A 12,246-nucleotide genomic window follows, 5' to 3' on the forward strand; every position below is an offset into this window, starting at 1 on the left:
TAGATTGCCAAAGTTCTTTCTTTTATGACGTGATGATGCACCACATTTTGACAAAGAGTATCTGTACTTCAAACGTTTTGCGTAAAACTACTGAATTACTACTGTAGGATTGTCAGCTAATTGAGACTATGCTATCTATTATATATGATGTAACATAGCATAACACTGTTGGGGTGACAAAAAACAAACAAACAAACAATGGTCAAGTGTTGGGGAGAGTGAAAAAAACATGGCAGCCCAAGCACTATAACAAGTGGGATTGCCTTTCCTTTGACATGCCGTGGTGGTTTCATTCTTGGGGTAAGACGGCTTGGATTCGGACAGGACATCACTTAACTGATTAACTAACAATCAATTAAAGAAAGTGACTTTAACCAAGATTTTAGGTACAGGTGTACAAGGTCTTGTCACGCCAGCAACAATACTGTGCCTGAAAGCAGTAGAGGTCTTGATCATTCTATCAAAATACCAATAAAATGAGGGAAAGTTTATATTTCTGCCTATCAGCAGCTGAGAATGTCTACTAAGTACACAGATTAGCAATGATATATTGTAACCATGACTGACCGCCTTTTAACAATCCCATAGACGGTAGCCGCCACTGGGCCCCAGCCGAGGAGGACACTCTGAACCAAGACATGCCCCACTGGTACCGAGTCCGTCCCACTGCCATCGCTGTGGAGACCACAGCCTACGCCCTCCTAACCCAGCTGGCTCTCCGTGAGATCACGTACGCTGGCAGCGTCGCCCTCTGGCTGAGTGAGCAGCAGAACTACCAGGGAGGCTTTGTCTCCACCCAGGTGAGTTTTGATAGACAGATTCTAGAGAAAGATTAATACTTGCTGTGATCATGGTAAAATAGACCATTCATAAGCTTGAGAAACTCATTGAAATAAACACTATATAGATTGTTCATATCATTGTTATTACTACTACTATTATAAGAGACAACAATTAAAGGTTGATGTGCGTCTTTGATATCTTTCCCCACTCAGGATTCTGTCATCGCCCTCCAAGCGCTCATCAAGTACGTGGAGATGGCCCATAATGGAGACGACATCGACCTCACATGTATCCTCACTTCGGACGCTGACGAGTCTTTCCGCTTTGAACACCACATTCTGCCCCACAATGCACTAGTCCAGGAAGAAGTTATGGTAAGTCATGGTGATCATATGTGACCCTGCATCACAAAGCCAACAAAACATCGCCAGACATGGATTTTTAGTTAAGGCAGATTTTGAAAGAGCAGACTCTAAGCTTTAAAATGATGTATAACTCAATTCAAATGGACTTCTCTAACCCATCTAAATATTGGAAAGAAAGCACACACTCTGGAAAAGTGTGAACTTAAGAAAGAGGCTCTGAAGTACAGGGTCTATTCAAGTGTCTATAGCTGCCACCTGCTGTATATAGATACATTTCATACTTGCATGCATTTGTTCTGGACAGTGACTTTAGTATCCAGTATATATAGTTGTGATAAGGAGTTTATACATATTTTTTTTTCTTCTCAATCTTTCATCCACACTCTAGGTTCCTATTGGTGGTCGTCTGAGAAGTGAATGCTCTGGAAAAGGGACTGGCAAGCTCATGGTAAGTATCTTATTCCGTCGAAAATTAAATCTTGAGTGCTGATACATTCAAGGTTTTGTGAATTCAGATAACTGCTTATACAGTTTACTGCTAGTATGACGAGACCAACACATTAATTTCTAAAGGAAGAAAAAGCCAGACAGAAAGAAAGAGAAGATGTGACTTTAATGCACAAAAGTAGTTATATACTAAAACAACGCCCACATTACTCTTGTCTTGTGAGGGTGAGGTTGCCTAGTGACCTCACTTATTTGATTTGTTCCGTTGTTTTGGATTTGTGTGCCATGTCTGGATGATCTCTTCAAAATCAAATGCAAACCTTTATTATATGGCACCATTGAATTGCCTGCAATCAGCATTACCTGCACTCATGCGTGTGATCTTGAAGTGTTCATGAAAACAGGCAAGCAATCCTCAGAGGAAGTACTTTATTTCTGTACTTTCTGCATGTAATACTGATATCTTCCAACAAAATATCATCTTCATATCAATTTACAGCCTGAAGAGGCATATGTTATGAAGTACATCCATGACAATCAATAATATGCTCAAACCAGAAGACAATGTAAACATACATTGTAAAAATAATGTTGAGTTGTGCTTGCTTTATAACAAAACATAGATATCGGTATAAATAACAGCTAGAAAATGCAGATGACTGCCATGTTAACATATTTCCTAGAGAAATGGCCACCCTCATTATATCCAAACCTTTGAGATTTCAATTACTAACATTTGTGCATTTGTCTTGTAGGTCAAGATGAAATTCAATCGTGTGGCCAATTCAGGCGAGTCTTGTCCATTTGAGGTGACATACGAGGCCCATGAGGCCCGCAATGGTGCCATGCCAGACCCCGTCAACTCCCGATCCAGGGTAGCTGTGATCCGCCGCTCCACCACCACAGCTGCCCAGATGGCTCGGGCCAAGGGAGACTTTGTGGCAGAAATCAGCTTCTGTGCAAGGTAGGATTCACATATTAATAATAAAAAACTCCATATTCATATTCGTAGTTCCTCTTCAGAAAATTCAATCACAGACAATGTTGAAAACAATGATGATTAAGGTTAATGACAATGATTATAACAAAAGCAAATATAACAGCAACAAATCTTGACAGATATTTTCCTTAATTCAATTCAGGTCACATAAAGACAGATATAAGTGACTATCCTGCTTTGAGTAGGTGATTTGAAGTTTTGAAGAGAAGAAAATTACTGTTGTGTCTTGCCTGTTAGCATCAGTCATGCAGTAACATCCCATGAACTAGAAGCATGCATGATGTGTCACTTTTATTCCTTTGATTATCAAGTTGAGATTAATATCAGTCATTTGTCGGTGGAGAGATTGTATCATCTGTGATGAACTTTAATCCATTGCCACTAGGTACACTGAGAACACCAGGACCAACATGGGTATCATCGATGTCGGTCTCTACTCGGGCTTTGTGCTCGTTGAGGACCAACTTGAAGAGGTGAGTGGTGGTAATTCATTGCTGCTTCAGTGCATATCTTTTATCTGTGCAGACAGACAGTCAGAAACACACACATGGTGACACATCATTTGCTCCTGCGACAATTGCTCTTATTTTGTTAGGGTTAGGGTTGTGATGGGGTTTTAGGTTTTATTTTGATGTGAGGATTACTAGTATTAAGATTAGGGTTAGGATTATGTTTGTGGGTAAAATCTATGTTTGACTTGCCGTGCAGATATTTTATGGGAGCAAGTGTTGCAGGAGCAAATGTCATGGAATCCCTCCCACACACATAGACACCACATAGTATGTGAGTCACAGGGGCATAAATGTACGAGTGTGACAGTTAGCAGTAAATACACAGTACATCTTCTGTATACAATATGTAGATGGCATCATATAGATGTTTAATGACACATAGAGATAAAATCAAATTTGCCATTTTGTTATGTTAGTGTAAAGGTTAATTCTTTACGCTTTAATGACCATGTGACCCATTACTTTTCCCTCCAGATGGTGAATGCAGATCATCGTCACTTGGTGCGAAGGTTTGAGGTCTCTCAGCGATCAGTCATCTTCTACCTGGACAGGGTGAGGGAAACTTTGCATTCTTTCTCTCAAGTAGCTTTTTTTCTTTTGTTGGATGATAATATTTTGTGTTTTGTTACTGTTTCATGTAGAGTTGGTGAGTAAAGTTAAACAAAGTGATGAATTGAATTGTACAAAGACATTACATACTATATATAAAACTTTGTATCTATTATCTGTGGAATTTGGTCTGGCAATATCTGTCATCGGGTATGCTTCTGTATTATGGGTAGAAGTAATGTATTTTTTTTCCTCCTGTCTAATGAATTGCCACCAGATTCCAGCAGACCAGAGCATTTGCATCCGATTCAACGCAAGGCGTGAGATGCACGTTGGTAACGTCCAGCCTGTGGCCACCAGAGTCTATGACTACTACTCGCCAGGTTAGTCAAATTACTCTCAATCTCATTCTTTCCCCTCATTCCAGGGCCCTGAATTGATCTTGGTGAAAATTTAGCAGCTAACCATGTGTTGAATGACCTTGCTGTCAGGTTTGCAACTTGTTTGGATTTCAAGAACCTGTTTCTCATACTTGCCCCAAGAGTATTTCAAAATAATAGCATTGTGATGAGGGATGGTATCTGGACAGAGAAATGATTCAGATTGAGTTATTTGGAGTGGACTGCGTGAAGTTGGAGAAATAGTCAGATAGAGCCACCTAAAATTGGTTGGAACTTGTGTTTATTGTCATAAAGTCACTTTCCACAAACCAGAGCAAAAGTAATGTACTGTTTTATGATACAAGCATGAAGGATAAATGAATCAGTGATTGTTTACATGTGTGGTTACAGTCAGTATACCTGTCATTATGTATGGTTGACCATATGTGTGAATTGTAGCACTGCTGACCTTTCTTAAGTGGAAGAAATTAAACTACAGGTTCCTCTGTTGTATTTAATGTAGTGTATTATTTTGTTGCCCTGAAGAGAGAAGAGCTAGTAAGATCTTGAATGTTTGCACATTGATTCATTTTGTGTGATTGTCCCAATTCTCCTCTTTTCCTGAAAACAGATAAATCCTGCACCACATTCTACCACCCGCTGAAGGGCTCATCTGAGATTCAAACCCTGTGTAATGATGAGTCTGAATGTGTGTGTCCGACAGGTGAGTGTCACTACCATTACTTCTGTAGCAACTCTCGGGCCTGCGTCATTAAGATTTAAGATTTTCCCCATGTTGCAATTATCTCTTGATTTGATTGTAAGAAAGTTAGTATATAATCAGTGTATGGGGCAAGTTATTGGTCAGATTTGGGTCAGTGACTGGTAAGGCACTGTCTTAAGCAACTGAACTAAAAGCTGTAGAGTGAAGGCATATCAGCCACAATGTTAGTGCCATATAAACAAACCCTGTCAATTTAATGTACATCTGTCATCTACACTTTATGATGGTGTCTTCATACTGCAATAAAAAGCATGCTAAGCAGTGTTCAGCAGGATTCCAGACAGTAATGACAACTGTATAGTCATTATGCAGTTTATTTCTGTGTGTGTGTGTGTGTGTGTGTGTGTGTTTTATGAGTAAGTGATATTCTTAAAAGTAATACCTCCAAAGATTTTGCCGCCTGAAACACAAATGTGTTTTACATTATGTTTTAATCTAAGGTGGCATATCACTTACATTACTCCTGAAAAGGGATACTTATTTCTCTCTCCAGCATTTTGTACGTGATTGAATTCAGTCACTCACAATTTTTCAACATATATGTTCATTCAGAACCGTGATCTTAAATTGTAGTGTAAAAAGAAAACTCAATTTCCACACATTTTCCTCCTTTAACTCACACATCTTGGTGAATATTTTGAATGTCGTTTCATGCAATGATTGAAATGAATTGAACTGCATTTAAAAATGTTTGTTCCTCAGAACGCTGCACAAGTTGTGACCGTGAGCCTGTGAGGAACTTAGTGGAGGCGGCATGTGCTTCTGATGAACATTTTGGTAATTATCACCACAAACAACAGACAGGTTCTGTAATGTATTCAAATTGTATGCATACTTTGTTCACAAAAGTTGCCCTTAACAACTGTAAAGCTTGCCAGAAGCTTGCCCTACCTAGCAACAAATAAGTTGATTCCAGCCCATGAAACTTGTTGGAAGGAAGCAGGTGAATGAAATGCTTCATTACTAGGCTGTAGGAAAGAAACATCTTATTTTATGTGATAAAATTGTAATACATTATAGCAATGGTTTATTCTCACAGTATCTCACTGACTCATAGTAAATCAATGCACAGTGCTACATTTACACTACAGGCTTCACTTAAGTTTGTTTTGTATTAATCACATGTTCATGTACCAACTGATATATCTCTTATTTTAAGATTAAGTTTTTCTTGTCTATTGTTGATGGGCTGTGATTTTTAGGCAAAAAGATGAGCTGTTCACTGACACGCTGTTCTTTCATAACTGCAAATCACTGTAATTTTGTCACAAGATCATCTTACAATAGCGTAAAGCATGACATCTCAGGAGAAGAAGAAATCAGGGGGAAAGAGTCCCCCCCCCCCCCCAAAAAAAAGGGGAAAAATCACACATTTCGCTAACCTAAAATGAGGGAAAACTGAAAAGAAATGAAATCTCTCAGGGATAGAATAACACTGTCACTATAAGGTATGAGTAGATACAGAATTTGAATGGAGACGGAATAAATTATTGTGTTGCGCACTGTGCACTAATGAATTCTAGCCTGCAGCAAATTTTGCTCAGGAAAAGGAGGGACATTTTGCCAGCTGGTGATTAGTTTGATGTGATGAAGGCATGAAGTTATTATGGTATGATTATGGTATATATGTACTCTGTATTAATTACAGCTCTGAGAGTGAGCATTGCAGGCCAAGATCATGATAATGGCTACACCGTCCTGACTGGTAACGTGACCAGGGTTTTAAAAACAGGTAAGTACGGAGGAGATTGAAGCAAATGTACTTTTGAATGTAACTCTGGAGTTACACTACAAAATATATGTGTAACTCTGGAGTTACACTACAAAATATATGAGACTGTTTTTACAATGTAACTCTGGAGTTACACTACAAAATATATGAGACTGTTTAACAAAGTTAAGGAAATCAGTTCTTAAAGTTCTTTGCACAAACATTAAAATTCATGATCATGGTAATTATTATTGTTTGCCTTCCATTTTCTCTTTGTGTACATTATGCAAATTTTTGTTTACTGCCTCCTAAACTGACAACACAAACAAATAAAATATGAAAATGAACCAATGAAATTAACCCAAACTGCTGTATTTTCACATCAGGTGGATTTAAGAAATTCTCTGCCAAAAAGATGAATTGAAATTGGTCTTGATTATCTTTTAAGACCTTTTCCAATAAAAAGAATTGAAGATGTTGCCCTCTTTTCCACTCTCTGTAAAGCATAGAATCTGTTGTGAGAGCAGATGTCCGTATAGTTGGGAGTGATGTTAAGTAGTCAAGTCTTATGTGCACTATTTACCCTTTTCTCTCATCCCCTACATACAGTTGTATCTATTAAAGAGTGAAAGACTTCAGACAGTTACTTCCTAACAGCTGTGTATAGTTCTCCAATTTGGGTTGCACCAGTCTGTAGACCCAAACCTGGACATGATGTGACCTGACATTACATGACCTGACTTTACATGTCCTTGCCTTTAACATGTCCTGACCTTACATGACCTGACCTTAGCATGACTTGACCTTAACATGACCTGACCCTTCATGACCTGACTTTAAATGGCCCGACTTTAAATGACCCGACTTTAAATAGGCTGACCTTAAATGACATGACTTCACATGACCTGACTTACATGACCTGACTTTAATTGAGCTATTCTTACATGTCCTGAACTTATGATCTGATCTTACATAACCTGACCTTACATAACCCCACTGTATGTCCTAACCTGACTTTACTTGACTTGACTGTAATGTCCTGACCTTAATATGACCTGATCTTTTATACATCACCTGACCTTACAGTGTTTATGACCTGAGAGTATTACCAGACCGTATCATCTCCTGTGAGCAAACTGATTTCATCCATGAGTGAGAATTTCTTCCACAGAGATGTGACTATAAAAATCAAATTTGTCTACACTTGAAATTTGTTAATCAGTTTTGTCTCAACTTTTGAGATTCATCCATAAACTGAAATGTGTCTTGCTTCGCTTGAATTGACAGGAGTGGATGCTATCCTCCCTGGCTCCCTGAGACTCTTCTATGTCAAGGAGCAATGTGACTGCCCCAAGATTAAAGTAAGGAATGAGTACACCATCATCGGTTCTACTTCACTCCGCTATGTCAGAGAGGATGGCTTAGAGGGGTAAGATGTTGCAACCTTTGTATATTTTGTGTCTCTGAACTATTTCAGACCCGTCACAGACTTCTCATTTCATACTTTTGTTCACGTTATCATGATTAGTTCTTTGAAAGAGGATAGTGTGGGAGAAACAGGCTAGGCTTATAGAAAGTTATTCTCTAGCTTGGATCTCAGATTGTAATCTGCATGTTAGATTAGAGCTAGATATGTGCCTTAGTATGAAGAATATTCAATGAAAGGTATACAGTATTGATGAAAGATTGTGATACTTTTGATGGTAATTATCATAACCTAGTTGCTCAAAGAATGTTGTTTCATTATTGCATTATCTGCCGCTATGATTATATTTTGTGAATTCCTAACTTGAATGCTTGCTCCTGCATTGATTTGCAGCTATAAATACCTGCTGGACAAGAGAAGCATCGTCGAGTCGTGGCCTACGAAACTGCACAAGAGGAGGAATCTAGACGTTGTGGCCAAGCTGGGGGAGTTTGAGGTTGCCATGGAAACGGGATGCACATGACTTTGACATGGAAGAGACTCTGAGTTTGTCGCTGGAAGACCCGATCTTAAAGGAAGGTCTTCTTACCACCTTGTCCTCATTTTTATTCCAAATAACTGAAAACTTCATTGTGGTACTGGCTAACTTGAGGATAGATATATATTTTCTTACCATGCTCCACTGTATGCCCCATGTTAATCACTCAAAGAAAGTGAAATTTTGCCATTTGCAGGGCTCGACATTAGTGGTGGCCGGGTGGCCTGGGGGCCTCTAAAAATTGATTTCTGGCCACCAAATTTCCAAAAAGCTATCTTTTGGTGGCCTGACTTGGCATGCAAGATTCAAAATGGATTGTTAGATCGGGTGAGCTATTGTGATCATTCATTGTCCCGTTGTGTGTCGTCCATCGTCCATTGTATCTGTCGTCCGTCCTGAGTTGTGCATCGTCTGTCATCCATCATCTCTTGTCTATCCTGAGTGATGCATCTTGCTTCGTGCGAACCTTTTTTACATTTTCATCTTCTTGAAAACCCCATGACAGATTTTTACCAAACTTGGCAGGTAACATCCCAGGGATATGATCTCAGATGAGCACCATGTTCCCCCCCCCCCTTCCCATGGGGGTCCCAAGGGATCCTAAATCCACAAGTTAAGGAAACCAAAAGAAAGAGCTGAGTTAATGCTATAAGTAAGTGCATTGATGACTGCCGTTTCAAGTTTGTTCAAGGCGGATCCAGGGGGGTTCCGTTCCCCCTTTTGGCCTGGTGGGGGTTGGGGGGGGGGGGGGGGGTTTCCAAATCGGGGCCTTAATTTTACATTTTTATCTTCTACTTGGAAATGCATGGTCAAATTTTCATGAAACTTGACAGGTGTTATTGCTAGGGTGATAGAATACTAGTAAGCACTGGTACAAATTAGTACCAACATAATAGAATATACAAATGGACATCATGCCCCCTGGAAGCCACTTCCACCCCCCCCCCCCCCTTTGCTAAATGTTCTCAGGTACTGTAATAGTCTGCAGGAATGTGTGGAAGGTGAACTTGCGATACTTGGGTTAGCGTGAGACCCCCCGAGTCTCTTGTTACATTTTCATTTATTTCAGGCCACCAAAAGGTTTAAAGGTTTAAAGATTTTAGTGGCCCGATCGGGCCACCTGGCAGAAAGAAAGTTAGTGTCGAGCCCTGCTATATGCCTCATATTCTTTCACCCCTAGATATTTATTGGTACTTGCAGAGATTTTCACTGTATGTAGTCCTGTATGTCTATCTAATGTAATCTCATGTGACTATCTTTAAACCTTCGTCCACCTTGATAATCTGTAAAGATCATACTCTATGAAATCTTGATTGCCCCACCCTCCCAACGCTATCAGACAATCACAGACTCATGTATACTTGCCACTATACTACCAAGACTTTACCCATGTGGGGAAAAAAGAATTCTCCTCTGCCTTCAGCCCCAAATTTAATGATGAAGTTTGGCAGTAGTGAGAAAAGATATCGTGTATGATGTAAGCAAAGATCCTGAATGGTCAGGAAAAAAACGAGAAGAAAGTGTGAAGGAAAACTCAAGATTTGTGAAGATTTGTGATTGTTATCAAATCTTCGGTGAGATATTACTGTTCATTTCTTCCAGTATACATGCAGCATTCCTTTAAGTCTTCTTCCGATGTGGATGGAATGACTGACTTGAATAAGAAGCAACAGAAAACTGTTAGTTAGGCCAGATTGCACACTATGAGCTTCAAAGTAATTTCCCCAGGAATACAAACTGTATAACTTCACTGCTTGTTTGAATCGTATACCTTTTGCTGTCCATTATACTGCTGACCAAATTATATATTTTATAGCCTTTTGTACAATATTTCCACGAATATATTTGTATGTTATGCACTCCACTACGCACACAGGCATATCATTTTAAGTTTGCTAGAAAGCATGCTATCTTACATCATGTGTATCCCAGGCTTGTTTAAAGTTGTGATCTACTCAAAGGTACAACTACTGCAGAAATGATTGTATGCTGTTAAATGTTGTCTGTGATGTTGACTGTGGCCCAAAGCGTGAAACTTAGCAGTCAGTTGCTGATCATGGTGATCATTTGGAATTTCATACTGCTTATAGCTAAATCACTGATTATTCAGAGTGATTATTTGCTTTTGGATGGCAATTGTTCACTAGGTTTGATGTTTCAGGCCCCAGCTGTATCATTAGCATGGAAAGAAATCATATTTATACACAGTAGATTAATTATTTAAGATATTTAAGTGATGTATTGATTACATTGAATGTATCCAGGCGTAATCGTAGAGGTTTGTGCTCGAGGTGTGATTGCCCCCTCTTCCTCTAATTGTGAACTGTAATTATGTGGGTTACTTCACTGGCTTTTATGACTCTTGACTCTTTTATGACTCCAAAGCATCTGTTTCAGTGCAAGCATGAACACATCATGCTGTCTTACCTTTGAGTTTGTGACTGTACCACACTCTTAGAAGGTGGTTTCTCTCTTTTGAGTACCCTGACAACACTGTCCCATTATTCTAAAGCTTGTGACAATACCACGCTAAAAGCGTGTGCTGAACAATTTTGGGGCATTGGTTATCTTGACTCATGGTATAATATCAATGTGTGAAATGATTTTCACTGAGCGAAAGGTATTCTCATAACTAGGTGGGCTAATTTGTAATCACACCTGGGAAAAGAAACATTATCCTTGTAGAGTCAGTATGAAGGACTTTGCCCTCTTTTCCACTTTCTTTGCAGCAGGAGGTATAGTGTAATTCAGTTGAATTACAATAGATATTCTTCTAAACTGCAGTAGAGACAAATCATTGCATGAATAATTCCTGGGCCAGTATGTGTGATTTGTCACAGTGCTGATGTAGGTGTAAAGCCCCACAGTAGCCAATCGACAAACTAGTGTTAGTTAAACTTCAGGCAAGATTTCCCAGATGACATCAGAGGCAGGGTTTCTCTGCCTTTAAAAGTTGCAGAGCTAATGAACAACATAACATTACCATTCAAATCATTTTGCCCCATCAATGTTGCAGATATCTTCAATTTGTGCTTCCAAATCGTTTTTCTCTCGCAACTCAGCACCCCTCTTCTTTTGTGTATGTTTTATATTGCAATTGTATATGTAAATATAATCAGTCGAGACAAAAAAAATGTACTATTTTGTGGCTGAATTGAAGTATGTATCCTGATTTTAAGGAATTGTGTAGCTTTATGTCCCTGGCATTTCAAAGCAATCTTAGTTTTTCCAAACATGATTGATTATTATTAATTTTTTTTTATCTTGTTTGTAGGTGTGAAGAATATCTCTATCATGGATTTCTGTAGTATGTACAGATTTTATTTTTTCCATATGCTCGCACTTTGCTTTTGAAACATTTTGGAGTGAATGTTCACATTGAAGTGTTAAAAATGTATTTTGTTATTGACAAGTTTTTATTGTCCAATATCAGTCATGTGAAGTGTTACGCTTAACTGTGTTAATATGCTACATATTCACCACGAACAGCAGTGAACAACAGTTTGAGAATGTTCTGTTTTGCAGTTTCATTTTTGTAATGCAATTGAGTATTTGTAAAAGGATAGAAAGAGAGAAAGAGAGAGAGGGGGAGAGAAAGAGGATAAGAAGAAGAGAGAGTGAAAGAGAAGGGATGTAACGGAAGTTTCCGGAATGTTGTATATTTGTGTGGTTGTATCACTTGTGTTAAATTATTCTTCTTTTTTTCTAAGTCACTTGTCTCTTTAATAGGTCATAGTCAAGTGAAAACTGT

The 12,246-nt window shown here is 38.8% G+C and overlaps 1 protein-coding gene across 1 annotated transcript in view; it reads left to right on the plus strand.

The window, feature by feature from the left end:
- Positions 1 to 9,209, plus strand: part of LOC140240686 (complement C3-like) — an 81,732-nt gene extending 72,523 nt beyond the window's left edge. The window contains exons 29-40 of the mRNA XM_072320441.1: positions 589 to 800; positions 996 to 1,157; positions 1,537 to 1,596; positions 2,351 to 2,559; positions 2,981 to 3,068; positions 3,582 to 3,659; positions 3,934 to 4,039; positions 4,668 to 4,760; positions 5,523 to 5,597; positions 6,469 to 6,552; positions 7,819 to 7,960; positions 8,351 to 9,209. Coding sequence (XP_072176542.1) covers positions 589 to 800; positions 996 to 1,157; positions 1,537 to 1,596; positions 2,351 to 2,559; positions 2,981 to 3,068; positions 3,582 to 3,659; positions 3,934 to 4,039; positions 4,668 to 4,760; positions 5,523 to 5,597; positions 6,469 to 6,552; positions 7,819 to 7,960; positions 8,351 to 8,480 — 1,439 coding nt within the window. The 3' untranslated portion in view covers positions 8,481 to 9,209. The remainder of the gene's footprint in view (positions 1 to 588; positions 801 to 995; positions 1,158 to 1,536; positions 1,597 to 2,350; positions 2,560 to 2,980; positions 3,069 to 3,581; positions 3,660 to 3,933; positions 4,040 to 4,667; positions 4,761 to 5,522; positions 5,598 to 6,468; positions 6,553 to 7,818; positions 7,961 to 8,350) is intronic.
- The last annotated feature ends 3,037 nt before the right edge of the window (positions 9,210 to 12,246 follow it).

This window comes from Diadema setosum, chromosome 17 (genome assembly GCF_964275005.1).
Source record: "Diadema setosum chromosome 17, eeDiaSeto1, whole genome shotgun sequence".
Taxonomy (NCBI): domain Eukaryota; kingdom Metazoa; phylum Echinodermata; class Echinoidea; order Diadematoida; family Diadematidae; genus Diadema; species Diadema setosum.